The following is a 26,991-nucleotide window of genomic DNA, read 5'->3' as shown; positions in this document are numbered from 1 at the left end:
AAGTTCACTGAAAACTGGAAGTGGACTGTATTTATTGGGACCCCTTGAAGGTTATATTATACTGAATTAATTCTGAAAGATGTGATTCCTACCCAAGTCCAGAGGATTATGATAAATTCAGTGTTTGATACAGTCAGTTTTAAACCTGAGCTAAAGGGTTAAAATCAGGTTCTTTTTTTGTTACAAATGAAACCATTAAAGCTGGCTTTTGGTGCTGTGCTTCTCTAATTTCACTCTCCTCCCACTCGCCCAACCTCCTCCTACATCCCCTCCCAGGATGCTCAGAGCCCTAGTACTCTCCCAGAGCTCTCTGCACAGGGGGAACCATTTAATAGACCAAGACACACTGAGGGACCGTTGACTCTCTGTGCTCTTTCCAGGGCTGCCTGTTTTTTGACAGAAGATACCTGAAGAGATCTGGGTTTAGCTCAGAAGGGTAAATCACTAATGACATACAGTCGTCCCTCCGTATATGCAGAGGATTGGCTCTTGGACCCCAGTGGATACCAAAATCTGCAGATGCTCAAGTCCCTTATATAAAATGGCATAGTACCGTCTGCCCTCTGTATCTGTGGACGCAGATCCCATGGTATGGAGAGCCAACAGTAATTTCAGATGCCAGGTAACTGGGCAGAGTCCAAGTGGCAGCAGACATGATGTTAACAAAAGCAGGTATAGTGAAGAGCCATCTTGCTTAGGGAATCAGAACATACTCACTCTCAAAAATATTCATACAGAATTAAACGACCCACTTTTGTCTGATTCAAATCTTCCTCTGGTCAGATTTTTCTCCTGGTCACAGACATTTCTGCAATGGGAATAAGATGATTATTTATTGTTAGTCACTCACCACCTACAATTCACTTTTCCAATTCTCCTGTGTTGCCTATACAGTGCCACTTTGTCAATCCCTGCATTTTATTGACTGTGTTCTGATGGCTGGGGTAAACAAATTACTTCAAGAATGGCTGTGGTGCAAAAACGGCATTGCCTACTGGGTTCTAAATGATGCACGGGTGTGTGATCCAGTTGGTCCTAATGTCAGCAAGCAATTCACCATTACAAGGGTGCAGGTTGCCATAACCCATCCTAGCAGGGACATAATTTTGTATGGTATATAATAATTACCTTTTTTAATTCAAGGAAGTATGGGACAAGATCCAGATCAAATGATTTTACAGATAAAATACTCCAAATTTTCAAGTCTACTCCTTTAAAATACACTGTGAACATACTACACAGTAACAACTCCACTTTATAAATGCAATAAAAGCGTCAATAATCAAGAAGTTCACATTCTTGCATTAGGCCAGAGTTCATTAATTGGATCTAGGGCAGGTTCTTACAACGCCTAGACCCAAGTCTATGCGCAGCTCAGTGGTCTCCAAATTTCTTTACTGTGCAATTCTACCATAAAAATATTTTTGAGCAGGCACCCCGATATGTTTGTTTAATTATAATTTATACTCTTGTACTTACAGCAGCCAATATGTCAAGGCACAATACACACTTAGGTGAGGGTCATCTTTAATGACAGTGAATGTAAATCCTTTTTAAAGTCGACTTCATTATTTTTATCTTTTTTTGGCCTAATTCTCATTTTGGCTAATTAGGTTGTCATTGCCTTTACTTCCTAATATGGCTGATAATGAGTTTATAATCAGAACTGAGGAAGCAATAGCACCACCACTTTTTTGTGTGATTTATTTGGGCTTATTTTAGTCAATCTTTCTTTATAATCTGAAGTTTCTTTTTTTTAATTAATTTATTTTTATTTTTGGCTGCGTTGGGTCTTCGTTGCTGCACGTGGGCTTCCTCTAGTTGCGGCGAGCAGGGACTACTCAGTTGCGGTGCGTGGGCTTCTCATTGCAGTGGCTTCTCTTGTTGCAGAGCACGGGCTTTAGGCATGTGGGTTTCAGTAGCTGTGGCACACGGGCTCAGTAGTTGTGGCTCGCAGACTGTAGAGCGCAGGCTCTATAGTTGTGGCGCATGGGCTTAGTTGCCCCGCAGCATGCGGGATCTTCACGGACCAGGGCTCGAACCTGCGCGCCCTACATTGGCAGGCAGATTGTTAACCACTGCGCCACCAGGGAAGTCCTGAAGTTTCTTTACAAGAGTCTTATTAATTGACTGTCCATTTTGTGTAAATCCTTTTGCACCATGGGGGTTCCACTCTTTACCAGGATGATAATAATAAAATTAAGAAGAATAATATAAGATTAATAACAAATAAAAAGCACGTATCCAGGAAGTCTGACTCCAGAGCCTGCATAGGTGACCTGCAGTGCTGACCTTCACACATGGTACCCAATGTCCACATGTGACATGTGATGACTTGAAAAATGATCTGAGCCAAGACTCCTTATCTTAAATTCACCTTAATTTTTAGATAAAAATATACATAGAAGTTCTAGTATTTTCTACTCACACCCCAGTGGACTGTTTTATGTACCCTTCAGGATGAATGTCCCACTTTGGGAACCACTGGCTCTAGTTCACCTTAAGATACAGCCTATTCTGGAGAGAGGGGTGGAGATGCCTACTGAGACCAAATCAGACTTAATGTCCTGCCCAGGAGTTTTTGACAACCTGGGGGCACTGGGAAGCATTAAAGAGTCTTAAAGAAGAGGGGATATGACCTGATTTGCATTCTTACAAGATTATTCTGGATGCATCTAGAAGAATGGATTGTGGAGTATGCACAGATATCAGGACTTGTAACAGGAGAAATGATAATGGTCTGAGTTAAGGTTGCAGCCTTTAAATGGAGCAAAGTGGGCAGATTCATGAAATAGTTAAGATCTGGTTATTAATTAAACCTGCCCAAGGTTAAACAGCAGGTAGGCAGCAGAGCTAAATTTAGATCCCAGGTCTCCTCACTCCCAATACAGTGATTTTTCTTCTGATTTGCCATGTCAGAGAACACCTGGTCCCTCTGTTTTATCCTCCCCCAGGGAGACAGGTGATCAGGAACTGAGCCTGGACAGCAGCTTGCAGTTTCCAACGGGGTGATGGAGGAAGGTGAAAGGAAAGGAAAAGCACCGCCTTCTCCAGATGTATTTATCTTTGCAGGATCCATGAGGGGCTCCATGAGAGTCTGTTTTCTGGGTATTGAATCCCATATTGAAATAACACACTTCCCAGTGACAACAAACAGAAACTCCAAGAAACTGTTCATTCAAGTCTAGGCTTTAATGAAAAACATAACCCATCCTGCTGAAGGGTGGAAGGTGATAGAGAGGTACCAGCTTGGGAGGAGAAACAGGCTCTTTTACTCACTCTCACCATGGTGCTCTCATCTCTCCTCTTGGCTGTTTGAAATCCTTATTCCTTTATGCTAAAAATTTACCTCTTCCCCAAATTCCTTTCTTATTACCCCTTCTCAACTGTCCCCTGCTCTAATCTCTGAACACTGGGTTTTTTCTCTGACATCTATCAGTCAGGGCTCAGTACAGGAAACAGAAAACCTTGCAGGTATTGTAAGCAGAAAGGGATTTAACACAGGTATTTAGGGGCTTACAAAATTTGGGGCAGAGTTGTAGGAGGAAGCTCTCTAGGTTGGGCCAGAAATTACTCCCGGAAACTACAGAACTGATTTACCATAGGAGCTACTACCTCTGAGGCCACCACTGAAACTTGAGTTCAAGAACCACCACTGAATTCCAGGAATCAGGAAGCCAGAATCACGAAGTCACTACAGCTACTGCCTCTCAAACCCCACAAAGCTGGCGGCTGAGCACCGAGTGGCAGAGAACATCATATGTCCATGACCTGACTCTCATCAGAAAACAACTGAAGTCTTCTGATTCACTTACACCTTCTAAATATTTCCTAAATGCCTCTAATTGACAAAAGCTGATTTTCTTCTAAAGCCTAGCTTCAAGGGATGCTGAAAATTTTGACATTTAACTTTCCAGCCTCTTGGGTATAGTAAGGTACCCTAGAAGGAGGATTAGGCAATCCAAGCTACAGGTTCCACCATGGGAATTTTCCAAATAATACATCCTACGTCATTTTTACATGTCTAACCATCCTTCCGTCCCCAGAGGAAGGAAATCATGTATTTCACATTCTTCGAGGCTACAGCCTTGCAAATGAGAGGCCCTTGCTAAGGACAGCCAAATAATTAAATGATGGAGTGCTTTAACTCTGTCAGTACTTTCTCAGTTTGCTTTCTGATTCTGTTCCTGCATTTAAGTGTTGTCTCTGCCCCCTTGAAGGTAATACTGGTTAGTACTTCTCAGGCAGGTCCCCACAGAATGTGCCACAGGGCTGGGTATATACATTCCTCAAACACTGGATTGATTGTGTTTCACAGCCAATATTCACAGCCAAAACTATTCACAGTCAATATTTTTCCCAAAAGATATTTCTGCCCCATGATAATCAATAGGAAACAAATTTCCTGCAAAAGTGTGAGGCAAACAGATCTTTTTTATAGGTCCTGTCATCACATTTTGGCAGCAGACTACCTCTAAGCTGGTAAGCAAGTGCCCTCCACACTATTCTACAGGGTTGCTATAAGGATTAAGTAAGATAGCATAGGGTAACAATACCTACCACACTGTAGGTGTTCAATAAATATTGGTTCCTTCCTTCTCCCCAAGAACCTTTTCCTATGAAGAAATGCCTTTCAAGATTCCTGCTAAGAGACTGGCTAAAATCAGATCCTTGAAGAGATATTGATGGCTAATGTATTCATTAGCGATTGATGTGTAACAAATTGCCCAAAACTTAGCAGCTTAAAACAACAATAAATATTTATTATCCTCAGAATGTCTTTGGCCAGGAATCCAGAAGCAGCACAGCTGGGTCATTCTGGGTCATTCTGGGTCTATAATAAGACAGCAGTCAAGATGGCGACGGGGCTGCTGTCATCTGAAGGCTTGCCCAGGGCTGGAGGATCCACTCTGAAGGTGGCTCACTCACACAGCTGGTGAGCTGATGCTGGTTGTTGAGGAACTCCTAAGGCTGCTTGAGTGTCATCACGACGTGGCAGCAGTTTCCCCGAGAACAAGCGAGCCAAGAGTGCAAGGCTGTCTTTTATAACCCAGCCTCAGAAGTCACAGACCATTATTTCTACAATGTTCCACTGGTTACACAGGTCAGTGCTGTGACTACCAGCAGGCAAGGATCATTGAGTCCCATCTAATAATAGTCTAATATATTAGTTCTTTTTTCTCTGGATAAATAGAATTAGAGATAGAAGACAACTTTGAATTACAATTAAAGAATAAAATAAAAACGTATAAACCTTGACAAAGCAAAAATAATAATGGTAATAAAATTAATAAAAATTGATAAAAGTATGGAAAACCAATTTCCTCATTTTTCTTAGTGAAGAGGTAATCAACACTACCTAAAAATGAAACATGGAATTTTTTTAAAGATACTGAATTCTTGATTTTTTTCCAAATAGTTTTTCTGTTTTCTTAGTCTTAAAGGGTTATAAAAACCAAAAATATTTCCTGTGATAAACACTTATCTGAAGATCAGCAGTTTCTTTAGTTTCACTTTAATTCACTTTTCTTTTGTTAAGGTCACATAAAATTAAATATAATACTTTTAACTTTAAAAAATATTTTGTAAAGCATGATCCTATTTCTAGAAAATTATTTTTGTCTGTCCATTTCTCTGGCTGCTTGTGACTATAAGCAAAGAGTTGTTTGGAATGATAGATCCCCAATGTTTATGATGGCCTTTTCTGCATCTGGACAATGGAATGAGTTTTTGCTCTCTTCCTGTACTCTTCAGTAGTTTACGTTTTCACAATGAATGTATATGATTTTATGAACATGATAAGTATAAACATGGTTAAATTTTAATTTAATTACAATTAAATTAATTTTAATTTAATTCTTAAAAGAATATGATTATTGGGTGGGTTATACTGTCATATCATTTTTAATGTGTATTCCCAAAAATTTATGTCTTAGAACCTCAGAAGCCCTTGAAGATGTTATAGATGGGTCATCAGTTTTTAGAGGGGTTTTCCTGACTCTTGTCTTGTGAGTTAGCATACAGACATAATGCAGCCAAAGACAGTGTGTTCAGATCCACAATGAGCCATTTGTCTTCTCCCAAATCTGTGGTCCCCATCTGTACCCCTAATCAAAGCTAGACTCCTGGTAGAGGCAAATCGCTGATCAAGGGGGTCTGTGAATCCTAGAATCCTGATTAAACCCCACTTCTTAGTTCACAGTTGGTTGCATGAGCTTTGTGCGTGAAGGAATTAGGAATATTACCAAAAAATGAATGTAATCATTATATAGAAGGCAAGGCCCTAGGAGAAAAAGGCCTAGAAAATCTGGAAAACAAAAGAAACAGGATACAAGATCCCTTAACACCCAATTCAAAGATCTCTTAAAAGCTGATGTTAGGGAAATGATGATATTAAAAATATTTCTACCAGCAGGCAAGTTTTTGGTTTCCATGACTTTTTTCACACTTGGTCTATGATGGTTTCTCACCGAGCATTTTGAGTGGGACAATCCCTTGTCATATAGGCTTGTCCTGCATATTGCAGGATTTTTAGCCTCCTCATTCTTCCTCCCAAACATCCTAGTTATGTCCCTCAGTCTCTCAGGTCACCAAGAGGTGCTCCCTTGTTTTCACTTCCATAATCTACACTCCCGCCATGGGAACCAGACAATCCCATCCCTGGGCACTTACAGGTTACCTTCTGGTTTCCCTTAGGACAAGAAGGGCTCTTTCTTTCTCACTGTTGAATCTCCAGTGACTGGCACATAGTAGGTGCTCAACAAATACTTTTGAATGAAAGAATAACATCCGATATAAGACCTGCTATGAAGAAATTTTTGGAAGATTAACATTTCTAAATATTTACATCAGCCAATCCACTCTCTTAAAATCCCTGGTAGTTGGAGTCCTTAGAATTTGTGGACAACCCCAGAACATGTGGGTGGATAGAGGTAGAAACTGACACCGGTTGACACCCACCGCATGCCAGGCAGTGAGCTAGGCCCTCTGCATGTGGCCTTGCAAGGTAGTTACCAACATCCTGCTTCACAGTGAGGAAGGATCTGTGTCTGAGGTGGCACTGTGGTGACTGGCAGAGCTGGAATTTGGCTGGACTCCAGAGTCCACGTGCTTTTTGTTCCATCCCAGTGGGATTTGCTCACCAACACTCACCCTCCTTTCAGATGTTCAAGAGAAAACACATCTTCAGAGATTTCACAACAAGCTCAATTTACTTTCCAGTGATGTCCAGACAAATTCCATCTCTTCAGATTTTTGGCTGTTTAAATATAGCCGACTTAGCTCTCCCATTACCTCAGTCAAGCCTCAGGGAGTCAGAAAACAAGCAGCTCGGCAAATGCCTTCAGCCACTTCCAAATGCACACATTCCTTGACACCCAACTGATGCAACCCCAAGTGGCTTCTTTGGGCATCTGAAGAAAGATTGTTTTGTCAATCTGATGAGTCATATGGGAGGAGTGAGGGTGGGATGGAGCTGGAATTGTTAAGCTCCTCTTTTCCTTTTTAGATAGCTGGCCCGGGGGCTATTTCTGAGTCCAGATGATATGCCAGGGTGATGAAAAAGAAGCTCCCCGATTCCTCTTCTCTATCCTTCACAGGATTCATGGAAGAGGGGAGGAGGGGGAAGCCAAGCCAAGGGGTGTGGCAGCTTGAAGGCCGTTGCCGCATCAGAGCAGAGACAACTGGCTCAAGGGCTGCTGTCTGCCTGCCCCGCCCCGTCCGTCTCCTCCGCAGCCTGGTTTTGCCCCCTTTCCTTTACTACCAGCACGTCAGCGTCTACAGCGTCTACTGCGCTGTGACTTCATTTTCTCTTTTTTCCTCTCCTCAGTCACATCTTTTCTCCTTCTTCTTCTTCCTCCTCCTCTTCTTCTCCTTCTTCTTCTTTCTTGTGTCTAGAATTCTCCAATCCTTCCACTTTTTCCTTCATTTCTGCCAATCCCAGCTGTATTTCTCTTCTCACTACCTGCACAAAATGTCCCTTTCCACATCAGGTGGGGCTCTCTCTGTCCTCTCCTCTCTGAGAGTGCACACTAATCTCTTGATCACTGAGTGTTTTCCTCTTGTGTTCATCCCCACTGAAGCTTCTGGCAAGGCTGCATGAGGCCGCCACAACCGAAGCCCCCTAACTTCCACTCACCCCAATGTGGGTCCAAGCTTCTGTTCTCTTCGGGGATGGGCAAATCCACAACCCGTCTGTGTCTCCTCTTTACATTCTTGTATGGGCTTACAAGGCAAGGTGAGCATTCGATTTCGATATTCCAACAACTGAATGAGCCTCTGTTTCCATAGGCAGTACATGCTTATTTCTGAACTTGTGCAGCCCTTATAACTAGCTTCCTTGAGAGTAGGCCATTGCTATGACCCTGAGCAGGTTGCATGGAAAGCAGGGACTTAGCTTCTGCAGGCCAAGGCACACACTGGAAAAGACTGGAGTGTTTGCTACATCCTTTCATCTGGAGATAGAGGACATAATGACATTTAACTAAAGTCATACATCTTTTGTTTTGATTTTGTTTTGCTGTTCTTAAATCTGTCTGGTTTTGCTTGTTTACTGCATGCTCTGACCACTAAGCAAAAAAGTTCTGAATTGAATGAAGATCTTTTCCAGGCCCTCTCCTACAGCTCCCACAGCCCACCCCTGCCACCAGCTGAGACCCCTACATCTGTGCCACTCAGACCTGAAGGAGCAGACATGGGGCTCTTGTTCAAATGCAGATTCTGCTTCTGCAGGTGGGGCTGAGCTCCTGAGTTCAGAACTGGAGCTGATGCTCATCACACATCTTGAGCAGGTGGGAGCAGACTGTATGCAAAACAAGAACAGACTTAGCGACCTAGGTCAGCACTTCTCCATCTGTGCTGCACGTCAGCATCCCTGGGGAGTTTTTAACCATCCCAGGCTGCAGCCCAGACTACTTAAGTCAGAATCTCTGGAGAAGGAGTCCAGGCAGCAGCATTTTTAAAGCTCCCTAGAAAGAGACGATGCCCGTGTGCTGTCAAGGTTGAGGACCTTAGCTCTCAGGGTTTAAAGGAAGGGGCATTCACATCCGGCTGGAGGGAATGGGGAGGTGCTTTGAAAACAATTCATCCCTACTCAGTTCCCACCAAACCAGATGAAAACGGTGGCTTGGGTTCATCATGTGCAGAAAATGGCTTATGTGAAGCCAGTTTTGAAAACTGGGAGACTGGGGGAAAGCCAGCTCCTAAGCACGTTACAGCACGTTGAGAAGCGCTGCCTAAAGCCGTGGAGGATGGGGCAGGCGGGAGGCCGCACTGGGAGGATCCAGTCCAGTCGCCCCTTCGGCTGGTGCTTAAGAATGACCTGAGATTGAACACCGGCCCCTTAGCTGCCTCCCCTCCCCCTCCCATCAGTACCCCTCACCCCATTCTAAACGCCTCCACTCTGTCCACAGAGGCCTTCCATATTCACCTGACTCTGTTTTAGCTGAATAAGAGGCTCCAAGGACAGCGCCTGATGGGATCTGTCCCAGTTTCTGCACCCTCCCAGGGACAGGCTGACTCCCCTCTCTAATCAGTGTCGCTTTCAGAAAGCAAACATCTGTGCCGGGAAAAAAATTATCAAAGTTTGGTTGAAAAGAAAGGGCGTAGCTCAAGGGCCTTACGGACATGCCAAACAAAGCCTTTTGGAGAGGTCAAGTACAGAACTCTCTCCCTGCCACGGTGGCAGATGGGGCTACGCACCATCCCAGTTACACACGCAAAGTCCCAGCTCACACTGTGGTCCAGTTCATGAAAGGAGGCATGAGTTTGTACACACGGCATCCAAAGACCAAAAGCATAAACTATATACAGCCAGGCCCCTGGTATATGCATGGGAGGAGAGAGTCCTCCTCAGGGAAGAGTCCAGGACCCGTAGCAAGGGTGTCAGTGATGCAGAAAGAGCCCAGGTCTGAGCATGAGGAGGCAGGGTCAGCCCCAGCTCCTGTGTCAACCCCCATGTGACTTCAGGCAGCTAGCCTCACTTTGCTGGGCCTGTGAAGTGAGATGAATACACCATCCTACCTCTCTCCACACATCATGGGATCGTTTGAGGAGACAAATGCAGTTATAGTAAGGAAAGTGCTTTGTAAAGTATGAAATACTATGCGCATGAAGGCTTAAAGCAGTGCAAAATTTATAGTGTTCATAGTGTGTGCACGTGTATATGTGTGTGCAAGAGATATGTGTGTGTGAGTGTATGTATGATTGTGTGCGTGTGGCGGGGGCATGTACATGAGTGAATGTGTGGATGAGTGTGTGTGTGTGTGTGACTCTTGCACTGTAAAACAAATCCCAGCCACCACATGGGTCAAAGACAAGGTCAGAGCACCTCCGGGTGGTCAGGAAGGTACCGTAGTGATGACAGGGCCAGGCTGTGGGCAGAATCAGGGTGGATAATGGAGAGCACCACACATGACGCAGAATCAAGCCTGAGGGGGCCATGGGGCCAGAGGAGACCTCCTGCCCAAGCCAGGGGCACATGCTCAGGCACAGGGGGCCCAGCCCTCAGGCAGAGCCGCAGGGGAGCGAGGACAGTGGCCTCCTTCAGTGCTGCTTAAGTTTTCCCCCAACTGATGGAAGCACTTGACGCATTGTCCCCAGGCAGTCTGCAGACGTGCCCAAAGCAGCCAGCTACATCCAGAAATGTTTATCTTAAAAATTAAAATGTTTGCACGCTACTCTTTTATAAGCCATGTTTGCTTAAATATACAACAATTTCCCACCAAAAACAATTAGCATGTGGAGCAGTGTGCATATCCCGTCCAGAGGTAATGAGACACTCAGACCTGGAGCACCTGGGAAGCTTTTTGAGCCGTGGCATGACCAAGTAGTGTTTTAAGCTAATATATCCACCACCGATGGGGAGGTGGAAAGGGAGGTGAGCTGGCCTGGAGAGGGGAGGGCCTGGCCCAGAGGGAGAGAATAGACTGATGCAGACAAAGGCCCTCGAAGGGAGCTCTGACGGCCTGGTAATTGCTGCAGTTGGGATGGTGAGGCAGTGGCTCAGTACATAGCCCATGGAAGGGTCATCCCACTTGAAAAGTGTCAGCTGAGAAGGGTGTGGTGCGCACCTCTGAATGTCCTTCCAGACACAAGCTAGTATCTAAGGCGGAGATCAAAGGTCTGGTCTCTTACCTCCACCTCACATAGACTCCTGAGACTTTCAGCTGAGGGCCCTGGTTAAATTCCCAGCTACAGGCCCCAGCCCTGGCCCTGAAGGAGAGGCCAGAAAGATACGGCCCCCGGCACACTGGCCACCAGCCGTCTAACCCCAGACAGTCTGCTGATGGCCCAGAGGAGTTTTGCTGCCTCCTGACTCCCGTCCCACCCACCTGACCTTCTGGCCCCAGTGAGTCAGGCTCCTCTGAGCCCAAATCAAACTCATTGGGCTGGAGCTGCCAAGAAAAGCTCTGAACCACTCCTAACAAGAGGCAGCACTTGGACAACATCTTATACAACTGACCCTGAGAAAGGCACCTCTCACCTAGGCCCGGTGGCCTGCCAGGCCCCTTCCTTTCTTCCCCAGCCTATCTGTCTATTGACCAGGCCTCTCCCTGGCCTCCCTCGGGATGATCCACCAGCCCATGGGCCTCTTCTGTCCCCATTCCAGTGTCCACTGAGCCCTGCACAGCTGATTTCTCCCTTTCAGCAGCTGTCCACCAAGCTCAGGGATCCACAGAGCCCCTGGCCTAGGGACCCAGCCTGACTCAGCAAGGTCCTTCAGAGCGAAGTCCCTGCCTTTGATCCTGCTGTCACTGTGATCGTAGCAAGACGGCAGAGAGTCTGGGGGCCTTGTCTGCTGAGCCAAATCAAAGGAAGCTCAAGGGCTCTGCCCTAGAGAAAGGAAGGTTTGGACTCAATCTCTGAAGTGCTCTTATGTGGCACAGGGAGTGCGAGCATCCTGTGCCAACGTGACAGACAGAACCAGAGCCCGCGATGGGTAAAACTCAGGGGCTTGATGTCAGCTCCACAGACCCAAGGGTTTCCAGTAATCAGAGCTGTTCACAGTGAGAGCAGACTGCCTCATGGGATTGTGGGACCCCAGCCAACAGTCAGAGGCACTAAAAAATGGACCTTCAAAGTTTGAAAGAGGCAAAGGATATCCCTTTCCGTCCTACGGTTGTAGAAATTTATGGAAACTCTCCCTTTCCATAATTGTATCAATTGTAAAGTCTTGGGTAAAATTAATCAATTCAGTAAATATTTTGGAAAACGTACTAATCACTTTTCCTTCTCCAGAGCACTGCAACCTCAGTAACTCAGCTGGGTGGAAGATGACGTAAATGAGGCCATTTTAGATTCACTCCCCATGACAAGGTCACGGGCAGACTTAAACCCAACAAGCCACAGAGAGGGGGAGCTTCTACTGTGCACTGATTCACACCAAAAACTCAAGAAACCCTTCAAAAAAAAAAAAAAGAGGGGCTTCCCTGGTGACGTAGTGGTTGAGAGTTCGCCTGCCGATGCGGGGGACACGGGTTCGTGCACCAGTCCGGGAAGATCCCACATGCCGCGGAGCGGCTGTGCCTGTGAGCCATGGCCACTGAGCCTGCACGTCCGGAGCCTGTGCTCCGCAACGGGAGAGACCACAGCAGTGAGAGGCCTGCGTACCGCAAAAAAAAAAAAAAAAAAAATACAGAAACCCCTCAATCACAGGCCCTTTCCTCTCATAACTGCAGGAATATGCCAGGGAGGGTGCAGCTTCTCCCCACTGGGCAGAGGCATGTTTTTACATTGCTACTGGAAACAGTCTTTTAGAGAAAAGAGCTAGAAGAAGAATTTCAAAATTAGTACAGTAGAGTGGAAGCCACACTTTCTGATGTTGGGAGGTGAAATGGGGTCCAAGTATATGGACTGAGAACTCACAGTCTGGCTTCTAACACCCAGCTTCGCCTTGGCTGCTGGCTGACTCCGGCTCCAGCAGGCCCACAACTGGGATTTCCTGGCACAAAACAGGTGTGTATTTTTTCAGGCATTTCCTTGGCTGGAGTGCTCGCCTGCCTCTTGCCTGCTCAGCCAAGCCCTAACAGGAAAGCCTGGGCTGGTCTCCCTGAGGCAGGGAGGTTGGGGAACTGCCCTGTGCTTCGACAGCAGTCCCTGCATCCGCCCCACCCTGGCCCACTTTCCCTCCACACCGAGAGTCTGCTGCCTCTCTCCCTGCTTCTCTACCGCCAGAGCAGCAGCTCCGTGCCCCCTGGGATAGCCTAAGGGCACACAGTAGGTATTCAACAGGGAGCTTCTTACAAAGAGGAAGGAGGGCCCAGTCTATCTGAGAAGCCTCCTTGCGGAACGTTGAGGCCTGGCTTTTTGGAGAGATAGGAGGCTGATCCAAACAACCATTTCTGTCCACATTTCTGAGGGAGAAGAGGAGGTGCGGGCAGCCAAGGAGAACGTTCTCACGCCAAGCAGATAATTATGTGTTCTTGGAAGCAGGTTTCATGGACTGGCTCAGAACTGAACTGGGAATGGGCTCTGAGGGCTGCCGCCTTCTGACGGGACGTGGCTCGGGCAGCGATTTCACTGTCCAGTTTTAACAAGTGGCCGACGCCTTATGGAAACTTTTGAAAGGCATTCTGCTTCAGACCAGCCAGTTTGCACCTCATCTGGTTGCTTTAGCCATCTTTCCCTTCAATTTGGGAGAACACGAAGGGAGGAAAATAAAAATCACTGAGCACCTACTGTGTGCCAAGAACCAAGTCAGCAGTTTCACTGTCCTAAGAACCCGTTAAAGAGGGAGAGACAGAGGCCCATGCAGCAACTCCTGGCAGAGAAAAGAGTGAAGCTGGGCATCTCAGCTTCCACAGCCTTTACTCTTTCCAAACAGTGACCTTCTCTTTACAAGGCCATTTTTGCTGCACGTCTCGCCCCTACCCCAAAGCCAAAATTCCCCCATTTGAACAGGATAAACATTCCCATGGCAAAGGAACGCTGTGTTCCCCAGAGGAGATGCAATCACGTTGTGGGCTTATGAAATAGGACACTGGGCTGAGGGCCTGGCCCCAGGCTGGAGGGCTGCCTGCCCCCCCCCCCCCCCCCCCCCCGCCTCCCCCAGCTGTGCCCTGCAAGGCAGTTGGAGTAATAGAAGGAGCCCAGGGTGGGAAACTGGGTCTAATCTTGACTCTGCAGCAAGCTGGTGTCTTCCCTGTGTCTCTGCTCCCTGTAGCCGTCACAAGGCAGCAAGTTTGCTTCAGAAAGTGCAGAGAGTTAATCCACGTGAGAAACAACTCTTGCTTTGCTTTCCTGGGCCTTGATTTCTCCATCGGTAATTGGGAATATTATCTGCATACAGGAGGGACTCAAAGGAAGAGAAGATGGAGCCTTTTTGGAGACACTCTGGAGAGTATTTCCGTTGTGCAATCATTCATTCTTTCCATAATCATTAAACATATATTGAGGGTTTATTATGTGTCAGGCTTTCTGCTGAGCAATGCAAATACAGAAATCAACAAGGTAACAGCCCCTGTTCTTAAAGCGCTCATAATATACACACACATTTTTCATCAAAAAAATATATAAATGTTTGAAGTCCCGTAGTTAGAAAACAATTCCTACTCCTGAGTATTCCTGAGCCGCATCACTATGATTTTTATCATGTTTCCTTGATTATATAATATACATCTTTCTCATATTTTAACATTTCTTAACTCAGGGTGAAACCTGCAATTTTAATTGCCAGCATTTTCTTCTTTCTTGGTTATATATGAAACAATGATACATCTTACAGTTGATAACATCTTAGATTCAATGAAATATGTTTGGGGAAAAAACTTATTTTTCAACTGGATTTTTAATGTAATTCACAGCCACTGAATTTAATACACGATTTTTCCAGAACATTTCTAGTTCATTCAGATATATAGTGTCATGCAGATCGTGTGTCTAGATATCTCACTGCCCCTCACGTTTTCAACTAGGTGACTTGGAAGGAATCGTACCAACAGGCTGGGATGCTGTATCACCTCTTGGCCACCAGAGGGAGAGAGTGCATTGGGAAAGGACAGATTCTCAGGCTTGCGGGCTTTCCCTCTCCTAAACCTTTCCAGGGTGCCCCCTCCAGGGCAGTCTGAAACTCACTGAAACGCCACCTGCAAACTCAGAATAGAGGAAAGGCCCTCTTTCAGAGCCATGGCAGAACGAGAAAGAGGAGTTGGTTGGATCTGAATGATGTTTGCTGACCCATGCTAAAAATCACCCATGGTTCAAATGAGCTCTTCCTGGGAATGAGAACAAGTGCTAGACACAGCAGAGTTTTGCCTCAAAGTGCAGAGCTGGTGGGCAGGCCCACACCTTCTTAAACCATTCAACACCTGAGACCCACAGTGATTTGTAAAGTTCCCCCACTCTAGCAGTTACCTGTAGCTTTCCACCCTTCCTTCCCCCTTTTCTTCCTTCCCTCCTTCTCCTTCACTGAGCTACTTATTTATCGAATACCTACTATGTGCCAGGCTCTGTGCTAGGAGCTGGGATACAGCAGTATAAGGAAAAATACTGGGTCCCATGAGGACATGTGACAGGAGACCATCAGGGAACGCATCACTGATAGGTGATAATTGACACAAAGGGAAAAGTAGGAGTCACCCAGGTAAAGAATGAGGGAGAAGCCTTCCAGGCAGATGGACCAGCGTTTACAGAGACCCTGAGGTAGAAAGTGCTAGAAGGAGGCCAGTGTGGAGCCCAGTGGCTTTCCCTCTGTAGCCACTGAAGGGATTTAATCAGGAAACAGACATGAGTAGTCTTGAGTGTTAATACGACAACTCTGACTGCCTGTGGAGCACGGCTTGGAGGAGAAATTTGAGAAGAGGTAGAGGTGATCATTTGAGAGGTTATTGGAGAAGTGACAAGAAGTAATGACAACTAAGTGGTGATACTGTACATTAAGGTGTATCTTAGAGATAGAATTACTGGATTTGGAGAGTGGAAGAGAAGGGAGCATGAAGTTTGACTCCTGAGTTGTCTGAAGGAGCAGCTTGGAAGGGGGAGGGGACTTTTCCTGGGATGGGCCCCTTTGAGGGAGGAGGACAGGACTTGGGAAGGGAACATTATGAGTTGTCTCAGTGTATTAAGTTTAAGCTGCTTCTGGAACATCCACATGCAAGTATGAAGTAAAGAATTAAATCTATGAATCTAGTGCTCAAAACTGGGCTGGAAATGTTAGATTTGGGAGTTACAGGTATGTAGATGGAAGGTTAACCCATGGCAGCACGGACCAATGAGGAAAACTCTAGCTCATACTGAGATGAGACTGTGTGCAGATCCAAAACCACCTCCCAAAGAAGCAATAAAGTCAAAGTCAAGGAAGACATAATTGAGCTGGAAGAGGCCAAGGAAGAATGGCTGAGACAGGAAGAGGAGAAGTACAGAACTACGAGGGGGCAGGCAGACTAAACTGGAAACTAAGGACGCTGGGCAGAGGTTGTTTAAAACCAAGTCCTGGCATAAGCCCTGGCCCAGTGGTGAAAGGAAAAGGAGCCCCACATAGAGGGACCGGTGCACATAGCCTCCAAGAGATCATACCAGAGCTGCTTACTGCTCCTGGGGAAGGGAAGGGGGGAGGAGCTGGAAAGGGCACTGAGGGCAGAGGGGAGAGAGGGGGCACTGCAGGCCAACTGTCAGCAATATAAGCTGCACAGCAACTAAGAAAACAAATCTCTCTTAGACCCCCATTTTGTTGGAAGACCCAGATCCACATGTATGTATCAAGGGGAAAATATATGTACAACTAATTACCACAATAAGAGAGTACAATAGACGATATGAAAGGTAGAGAAAAAATATTTTAGTGATCAGAAAAAAAAAAAGAGATCTAGTCTAACTGGGTGGTCAGGGAAATCTGCACAGCAGAAATGGACTTTCTTCTGGGCTTGGAAGAATGGGGGGATTTTGAAAGGTACAGGTCACGTGGGTTGAGGAATGGCTTCAGGCCCCTCTGGAGACTGGAGGAGTAGGTCCCTTGTGTCAGGACAGACCTCAGTCCTCCTGGGGCCTCCATCCAGCCTTGGTCAAGTCCCTGAGGCCCCATCCTGACTCACCTGTTCTTTCCCTTTCCTTTCACCAGTCACATGATCCATGAGTGACCGCCGCATGGAAGAGATGTCTGACACTCACATTCACAGCAGTCCTCTCCTGCCAGAGCCTCTTTCCAGCAGACACAAACTCTATGAGTCAGAGCTTACCAGCCCTAGCTGGCCCTCAAGCCCCCAGGATACACATCCGGCTCTGCCCCTCCTGGAAATGCCTGAAGAAAAGGTGAGGAACGTCCCTCCCAGGGTGTTTCCCAGGTGGATAGTAGGAGAAAGAGTGTAGAAAGATGCTGCCTCCCAGCACATGTGACCTAATGCCATGGAAGTGTCGCCGCTGGGGAGATTCTGCCCCCCATACGTGCTCACACCCACAAGCAGCCCTACTTGGCCTTAGATGGAAAATGTGGCTCTGTGTGCGACATGATTTTTAAGGACAAGTAGAGAATGCACACACACACATACCAGTCTTCCAACCAGTCCCCAAAATCTTTCCCCTTACACCTGCACCCTTGAATTACTCTACTATCTCCAAAAGGAAGCCCTCATTCAAACACAGGCCTTCAGCACTCCTTGGACCAAGAAGCACCAAGGCAGCCTGGCTAGCTACAGATTCAGTGGAAGAGAACCCAAGACTGCTTAGGTTTTTTTAACGAGATGTAATTCAGGTACCGTAAAATTCACGCCTTTCAAGTATACATTACAGTTTTTTAGCATATTTACAAAGCTGTGCAAACATCATCATTATCTAATGCCAGAATATTTTTATCACCTCAAAAAGAAAATCCATACTCATTCGCAGTCGGTCCTCATTCCATCCTCCCCCCAACCCCTGGCAACCACCAATCTACTTTCTGTCCCTATGGATTTGCCTACTCTGTACATTTCATATAAATGGAATCATATAATTTGTGGCCTTTTGTGGTTGGTTTCATTCATTTAGCATAATGTTTTTGGGTTCTTTCAGTAGATCATTCCTTTTTATGGCCAAATAATATTTCATTGTATGAATATACTGTATTTTATTTATCCATCAGCTGATGGACATTTGGGTTGTTTCTGCTTTGAGGCTATATAAGTAGTAATCCCACTATAAGCATCTGTGTAGAAGTTTTTGTGTGGACACGTTTCTATTTTTCTTGGGTATATACCTAGAAGTCGTATTTCTGGGTCATATGGTAAGTCTATGTTTAATATTTTAACAAACTGCCAAACTCTTTTTCCAAAGTGGCTGCATTAGTGTATATTCTCACCAGCAATGTGCACATCGTGCCACTACACCTCCTCATCAAAATGTGTTGTTGTCTTTTTTGTTACAGCCTAGGTGAATGTGAAATGGCATCTCATTGTGATTTTGATTAGCATTTCCCTAATGGCAAATGATGTCGAACATCTTTTCATGTTCTTACTGGCCACTTGTATATCTTCTTTGGAAAAATGTCTTTTGACACCTTTTGCCCATTTTTTAAATTGGGTTATTGGTCTTTTTATTGTGGAGTTGTAATCATTCTTTTTATATTCTTGATATTAGACCCTGTCCAGATATATAATTTGCAAATAATTTCTCCCACTCTGTAGGTTATCTTTTCACTTTCTTGATCATGTCCTAGAAGCAGAGTTTTTCATTCTGATTAAGTCCAATTTATCTATTTTTTTCTTTGATTGCTTATGCTTTTGGTGTCATATGCAAGAAAACATTTTCTTATCCAAGGTCACAAAGATTTACTCCAATGTTTTAATCTAAGGGTTTTATAGTTTTAGCTCTTACATGTAAGTCTTTTATCCATTTTGAGTTCCCTTCTGTATATGATATTAAATAGGGGTCCAATTTTAATACTTTACCAAGTGGATGTCCACTTGTCCCAGAATTATTTGTTAAAAAGATTATCCTTCCTCCATTGAATTGTCTTGATATTCCTATCAACAATCAATTGACTATAAATGTATGGGTTTGTTTCTGGACTCTCATTTCTATTGAACTGATTTATATGTTTATCCTTATGGCAATACCACACCACCTTGATCACTGTAGCTTTGCAGTAAGTTTTGAAATCAGAAAGTATGAGTTCTCCAACTTTGTTCTTCTTTTCCAAGATTGTTGTATCTATTCTGAGATCCTTAAATTTCCATATGAATTTTAGGATGCAACTTTCAATTTCTGAAAAAAAATAAAAAGGCAACTGGCATTTTGATAGGGATTGTGTTAAATCTATAGATCAATTTGGAGAATATTGTCATCTTAACAATATTAAGTCTTTCAGTCCTTGGACATAGGTTATCTTTCCTTTTATTGAGTCTTTAATTTCTTTCAATGATGTTTCGTAGTTTTTAAGTGTACAGTCTTGCACCTCTTTTGTTAAATTCATTCCAAAATATTTGATTCTTTTTCATGCTGCATAAATAGAATTGTTTTCTTAATCTTATTTTTCAATTGTTCATTGCCAATGTATAAAAATAAATTTGTTTTGTATATTGGTTGTCTATCCTGCAAACTTGCTGAACTCATTCATTATCTCTAATAGTTTTTTGTAGATTCCTTAAGGATTTTATGTATAAAAGGATGTTCCATCTTCAAATAGAGATAGTTTAAATTCTTTCTTTCCAATATGGGTCCCTTTTGTCTGTTTTTTTCTTACCTAATTCCTCTGGCTAGAACTTCCAGTACAATGTTGAATAGTAGTGACAAGAGCACACATCTTTCTCTTGTTCCTGATCTTAGAGGGAAAGCATCCAGTCTTTCACCATTAAGTTTGATATTAGCTGTGGGTTTTTATTATTAGGTTGAGGAACTTCCTTTCTATTCCTAGTCTGTTGATTGTTTTTTATCAGGAAAGGTTGCTTAATTTTTCAAATGTTTTTTCTGTTTATCAAGATAACCATGTGAGTTTTTTTCTTTATTCTATTAAACAATCTGTTGATACTTTTTATAGGTTGAAACAGTCTCAAATTCTTAGAATTCTCTTTTGGTCATAATCTTTTTTATATTCTGCTTGGATTTGTTTTGCTAGTATTTTGTTAAGGATTTTTGCATCTATATTCATAAAGCATATTGGTCTATAGTTTTCTTTCTTGTGATTACTTTGTCTGGTTTTGATATCAGGATAATAGTAGCCTCATAGAATGTGTTAAGAAGTGTTCCCTTCTCTTCTACTCCTTAGAAGATATTGGTATTAATTCTTTAAACATTTGGTGCAATTCACAAGTGAAGCCACCAGGACTTGGGGTTTTGTGGGAAATTTTGGTTTGGTTTGGTTTGGTTTTTAACTAATTCAGTTGCTTTACTTTGTTATGAGTCAATTCAGATTTTCTATTTCTTCCTGAGTCAGTTTTGGTAGTTTGTGGCTTTCTAAGAATTTATACAGTTCATCTAGGTTATCTAATTTATTAGCATACAATTATTAATTTCTTTATAATCCACTTCCTTATAATTTTTTCTTTAAGGTTGGTAGTAATGCACCCTCTTTCATTTCTGATTCTAGTTATTTCAATCTGCTCTTTTTTTTCTTTGTAAAACTAGTTGAAAGTTTGTCAATTTTGATCTTTCCAAAGAACCAACTTTTCCTTCCTTCTACTTGCTTTGGATTTAATTTGCTGTTATTTTTCTAGTTTCTTAAAGTGAAAGGTTAGGTTGTTGAGATATTTCTTCTTTTTTAACATAGGTATTTATATTTACAAATTTCACTCTACTCAGTGATTTAGGTGCATCCCATAAGTTTTGGTGTGTTGTGGTTTTGTTTTCATTCATCTCAATGAATGAAATATTTTCCAATTTCTCTTCTGATTTCCTCTCTGATCCATGGATTATTTAGGAGTGTGTTGTTTAATTTCCACATATTTTCCAAATATCCTTCTATGTTTGATTTCTGATTTCACTCCATTGTGACCAGAGAACATATTGTGAATGATTTCAATCCCTTTACTGATATTTTTATCAGTAAAAATGTTTCACTTATTTATGGCCTAGTATGGTCTATATTGGAGAAGGTTCCATGTGCACTATAAAAGGTATATTCTGCTATTGCTGGGTGAAGTGTTCTATAGATATGTATTAGGTCTAGTTAGTTTATAGTGTTGTTCAAGTCTTCTATTTCCTTGATCTTCTGTCTAGTTATTCTATCCATTTTTTCAAGTGGAGTATAGAAGTCTCCAATTATTATTATTGAGTTGACTTTTCCTCCCTTCAATTCTGCCAACTTCTGCTTCATGTATTTTGGGGCTTTGTTAGGCATGTTAGTGTTTATAATTCTTATATCTTCTTCATAGATTGATCCTTTTATCATTAAAATTGTTTTTCTTACTCTCTAGTAACAATTTTTGTCTTAGCAAAAGGTTTATTTTGCTGATCTTAGTATAGTCACTCCAGCTTTTTTTTTTGGTAACGGTTTGCACAATATTATCTTTTTCCATCCTTACAATCTATTTACATATTTGAATATAAATTGTGTCTCTTGTAGACAAGATATAGTTGTATAACTTTTTAAATTCCATTCTGCCAATCTCTGTCTTTTAATTGAATTGTGAATCCATTTATATTTAATTTAGTTACTGATAAGGTAGGATTTATGCCTGCCATTTTGCTATTTGTTTTCTATGTCTTTTTTCTGTTTCTCTATTATTTCACTATGCCATCTTTTGTCTTAAACAGATATTTTCTAGTGTATCATTTTAATTCTTCTGTCATTGTTTTCTATATGTTTCTAGTTATTTTCTGAGTAGTTGCCCTGGATATTACAACTAAACATCTTAATTTATAACATTCTAGCTTGGATTAAAACCAACTTAATTACAATATTATCCAAAAGCTGTGTTCCTATGTAGCTCTATCCCCACCTCCTTTGTGCTGTTACTGTCATACAAATTATATCTTTATACACTGTATGCCCACCAACACAGACTTACAATTATTTTATGAAGTTGTCTTTACATCAGAAGGGGAAGAAGAGAATTACCAAAAATACATTTATACTGTCTATTGTATTTACCTATGTAGTTACCTTTACCAATGCTCTTTATTTCTTCTTGAGATACTAGTGTCCTTCTTAATGTCCTTTCATATCAGCCTGAAGGACTCATTTTAATATTTCTCATAGGCAGGTCTACTAGCAATAAATTCTCTCAGTTTTCATTTATCTCAGAATGTGTTAATTTCTCCTTCATTTTTAAAAATCTGTTTTGCTGAATATAGAATTCTTGATTGACAGTCTTTCTTTCAGCACTTTCAATATGTCATTCCACTGCCTTCAGACTTCCATGGTTTCTGAAATTGCGTGTTAATTCTATCGAGGATTTCTTGTATGTAATGACTTGATTCACTCTTGCTGCTTTCAAGAGTCTATACAAAATTACTCTTGTCTTTGACTTTTCATAGTTTATGATATGTCTAGGTGAAGATCTCTTTGAGTTTATCCTACTGGAAGTTTGTTGAGCTACTTTGATGTGTCTATTACTGATTTTCATCAAATTTGGGAAGTTGTCCAATATTCCCGCCCCTTTCTCTCTCCTTCCCTTCTGGAATGCCCATTATGCATATGGTGGTACACTTGATGGGTCCCACAGGTCTCTGAGGCTATGTTCATTTTTCATCTTTCTGTTTTCTTTCTGTTCCTCAGATTGGATAATCTCAATTGACTTGCCTTTAGGTTTTCTGATTCTTTCTTTTTTGTTGTTTTTTTTGTTGTTTTTTTTTGCAGTACGCAGGCCTCTCACTGTTGTAGTCTCTCCCGTTGTGGAGCACAGGCTCCAGACGCGCAGGCTCAGCAGCCATGGCTCACGGGCCCAGCTGCTCCGCGGCATGTGGGATCTTCCTGGACCAGGGCACGAACCCGTGTCCCCTGCATCGGCAGGCGGACTCTCAACCACTGCTCCACCAGGGAAGCCCTGATTCTTTCTTCTAAGAGCTCCAAGCTGCTGTTGAGCTCCTCTAACAAATTTTTCATTTCCATTTTTATACCTTTCAACTTCAGGATTTCTATTTGTTTCTTTTTTATAATTTCCTCTTTATTGATAATCTCTATTTAGTGAGATTGTTCTCATATTTCTCATACTCTCCTTTAGTTTTTAAACATGGTTTTCTTTTGTTCCCTGATGATATTTTAAGGTGATTTTAAATCTTTGTTTAATAAGTCTGGCCTTCCTCAGGGACAGTTCCTATTGATTGCTTTATTTCCCTTGTCTCATACTTTCTTGTTTCTTTGCATGTCTCATAATTGTTTGTTAAAAAACTGGATGTCTTAAATAATGTGACAACTCTGAAAATCAGATTCTTCCCTCTCCCCAGGTTTTGTCGTTGCTGGCTTGTTTGTTTAATGGCTTGTCTGGACTAGTTCTGGAAAGTCTTTATTTTTTTGTCATTTGTAGCCACTGAAATCTCTGCTCAGTCAGCTTAAAGTTTAGCTAATTATTGGCCAGAGATTTCCTTAAATGCCTGGGATCAGTAAGCTTCTCAGTCTTTGCCAAGGAGAGCTGTCTGTGTGTTGGGGCATCTTCAACACTCACCTAGGCAGTTTTCAACTCCACCTAGCCTTTAATTTCTGCTTTCATAGAGATTCAAACTAAGCCAGAGGTGAGAGCTTAGGGCATTCTCAGGTCTTTCTTGAGCATACATACTGTCCTGGGCATGTGCAAGCCCTACACATGCATGAGGTGTTCTAGATTCACAGCAATATGCCCAAGGCTTTTAAAGCCCCCTTTGGATGTCTCATTCCCCAGTTTTTCCTTTTAAGCTTTTTGATGAGCTTCTTGTTTTCCTCAATTGTTATCCACCACCTCCAGCACATTTTTTTCCAATGTTCTCATTGCCTTAATGGAGGAGAGAATTTGAGGAGGTCCTTACTTCACCATTTCTACTGACATCTTCAAGACATTTAAGTTTTGATGCAGTGATGAGGTTAGAGAAAGCTGTAGACCATCAGTATACAATAGTAATGTAATATGAGCCACACATGTAAGTTTAAATTTATATTAACTACATTTTAAAAAGGAAAAAGAAGCAGGTGAAATTAATTTATTTTTTATTTAAGTATGGTTGATTTACAATGTTGTGTTAGTTTCAGATATACAGCATAGTGATTCTGTTATATATATAACTATATATATATTATTGTTCAGTTATATATATATATATATATATGTTCTTTTTCAGATTCTTTTCCCTTATAGGTTATTACAAAATATTGAGTGTAGTTCTCTGTGCTATATAGTAGGTCCTTGTTGGTTATCTATTTTATACATAGTAATGTATATATGTTAATCCAAACTAACCATCCCTCCCCCTACTTCCCCCTTGGTAACCATAAGTCTATTTTCTAAGTCTATGAGTCTATTTCTGTTTTGTATATAAGTTCCTTTGCATTATTTTTTCTTTCGATTCCACATATGAGCAATATCATATTTTGTCTCTCTCTGACTGACTTACCTCATCTAGTATGATAATCTCAAGGTCCATCCATGTTGCTGCAATTGGTATTATTTCATTCTTTCTTATGGCTGAGTAATATTCCATTGTATAAATATACCACATCTTCTTTGTCTATTCATCTGTTGATGGACACTTAGGTTGCTTCCATGTCTTGGCTATTGTAAATAGTGCTGCAATGAACATTGGGGTGCATGTATCTTTTTGAATTATGCTTTTCCCCGTATATATGCCTAGGATTGGGATTGAAGGATCATATGGCAGCTCTATTTTTAGTTTTTTCAGGAACCTCCATGCTGTTCTCCATAGTGGCTGCACCAATTTACATTCCCACCAACAGTGTATGAGGGCTCCCTTTTCTCAACACCCTCTCCAACATTTATTATTTGTAGACTTTTTGATGATGGCCATTCTGACTGGTATGAGGTGATACCTCATTGTAGTTTTCATTTGCATTTCTCTTATAATTAGTGATGTTGAGCATATTTTATGTACCTTTTGGCTATCTGTATTAATCAGGTGAAATTAATTTTAATAATATATTTTATTTAGCCTAATATATATAAATACATATATTATTATTTTAATATTTAATCAATATAATGTATCACTGAGATCTTTTACACATTCTTTTTTCATACTAAACCTTCAAAACCTACTTCGAGCACATCTCAGTTCAGATTAGCCACATTTTAAGTGCCAAGAGCCATATGGATACTATATTGGAAAGCACAGTTTTAGAGCAAGGAGTCCTGACCCAGGCATCCATAGACAAGATTGACGGGGATATGAACTTGGATGGAAAAACTAATTTATCTTTATTTTCACTAACCTCCAATGAACTTTAGCATTTACTTCAATTATAAATATAAGCAAAGAACAACAGCCGTATTAGTAGTACCTGAGATTTTTGTCATTGTCACATGATTGGGTTCCCCGAGAAAGCTGACTCTGAGATGGAGAGTTGGATGTAAGAAGTTTACTGGAGTGTATCCTTGGGGTCAATACTTGTAGAGAAGTAAAGGCAGCAGAATTAGGCAGAAGTTGGGCTGTGATGCAGTCACAATAAAGGCCTCAGGTGAGCCTACGGTGAGTTCTGGAGCTAGAATGGCCCTATAGAGTTGTCCTGAGTTGTTATCCCCCATAGTCACTCATCAATGCTTTAAAATTGTAATTGGTGCCCCTATATGCATAGCAGGTTTTTTTTTAATACTGTGATAACTGCATTTCAATATAATTGGTTTTCATTGCAATCTTATTTATTTTATTCATTTACAAACATTCTGGAAGGAAGCCCACAGGCCTACCAAACTGCCAAAGGGGATCCATGGCACAAAAAGTTAAGAACCCTGCTATGAGGAACGTGTAGAAGTCCTGGGAAGAGCAGGCCTGCGTGGGGCACTCTAGACAGCATTGCACAATGGACATTTATTTGTCTCATGATCCTCTACCTTTATCAAAAAATCTGACAATCTTCCCTACCCCCAAATGCCCCTGCTCTCAAAAAGCTATATTATTTGATGTTTTGTCATGGCTTCTCCTTGAAGGATCTTCGGTCATCCAGCGAAGAAAGCCACATTGTGAAGATTGAAAAGCCCAATGAAAAGGGTAGAAGAAGAGAAAGTGGGGCAGCCCCTCAGGGCTCTTTGGGCCAAGGGGGCATCAGCCTCTTTCAAGCTGTGGGCTACCTCACAGGCGAGATGAAGGAATGCAGGAACTGGCTGAAAGGTAGGCCAATGCCCAGGGCAGAAGCAGCCAGGCCAGGCCAGAGAGCCAGCCCTCCCTCTGGCTCGGACTAAGGAAGCTGCTCCCACACTCATCAATGGCAGGGCCCCCACATTTGAGGTCCTCCAGCTCAGGGCTGGCTCTGGGTGGCCATAATGTATCCTACTACCTGAATTCCCATGGTTTCAAAATTCAGTGCATTCCACTGATTTTAGTTCTTTGCAAATTCTTCACTCCTACATGGAACAGATATAGGACAACCACATTAGCAACGTAGAAGCCATTTTCAAACAAACTGAATGGTCATTCCTTCACTTATTCCACAGTCATTTTCTATGTGCCAAGAAAATATTGGCCTCAGCCTCCCCAATGGTCCAGATTCTTCCCTTTTAACATCATTCTTCTCCTAGTTTCCCTAAACTAAATGTTGCAACAAATATACCTAACCTACCCTCCCCCACTTGCCCCCCACTTGTATATATTGTCCTGGAAACCAAACCAGAGAATGAGACAGAATGCATGTCAATACTCAATGTCAATACATAACTCAATGCTGATTTCACAGCTGGGCTAAAATCATTTCTTTCCAAGCCTTTTTTTCTCCAGACTGTATTCTTTGCTGCTCAGATACCAGCCCTCAACTGAGTCATACAGCTCTACACAAAAAGAGTTTCCTTCCCTCCCCACCTCTTCCTTTGGACCAATAAATTTCCCTTGGAATGTTCCTGGGGCTTCCTTACCAACCAAGGCGATGGCTGGAATAGCGTTAAATTGGTCTCAGCATGGTGCCTCAGTCTGTATGGCAAAACTGACACCACTGTGGACTGATTGTCAGGC

The 26,991-nt window shown here is 42.5% G+C and overlaps 1 protein-coding gene across 2 annotated transcripts in view; it reads left to right on the top strand.

The window, feature by feature from the left end:
• The first annotated feature begins 17,064 nt into the window (after positions 1–17,064).
• Positions 17,065–26,991, top strand: part of SLC14A2 (solute carrier family 14 member 2) — a 55,601-nt gene continuing 45,674 nt past the window's right edge. Inside the window, exons 1-2 of one of the 2 annotated variants that reach the window (XM_067699218.1) lie at positions 17,065–17,244; positions 25,977–26,157. In XM_067699218.1, coding sequence (XP_067555319.1) covers positions 17,065–17,244; positions 25,977–26,157 — 361 coding nt within the window. The remainder of the gene's footprint in view (positions 17,245–25,976; positions 26,158–26,991) is intronic. The other variant, XM_067699216.1, reaches the window with a different exon arrangement.

The sequence above is a fragment of the Pseudorca crassidens genome, chromosome 12 (assembly GCF_039906515.1).
Source record: "Pseudorca crassidens isolate mPseCra1 chromosome 12, mPseCra1.hap1, whole genome shotgun sequence".
In the NCBI taxonomy this organism is placed as follows: Eukaryota; Metazoa; Chordata; class Mammalia; order Artiodactyla; family Delphinidae; genus Pseudorca; species Pseudorca crassidens.
The sequence above is the reverse complement of the archived record's forward strand: the minus strand, read 5'-3'. Positions and strand labels throughout refer to the sequence as shown.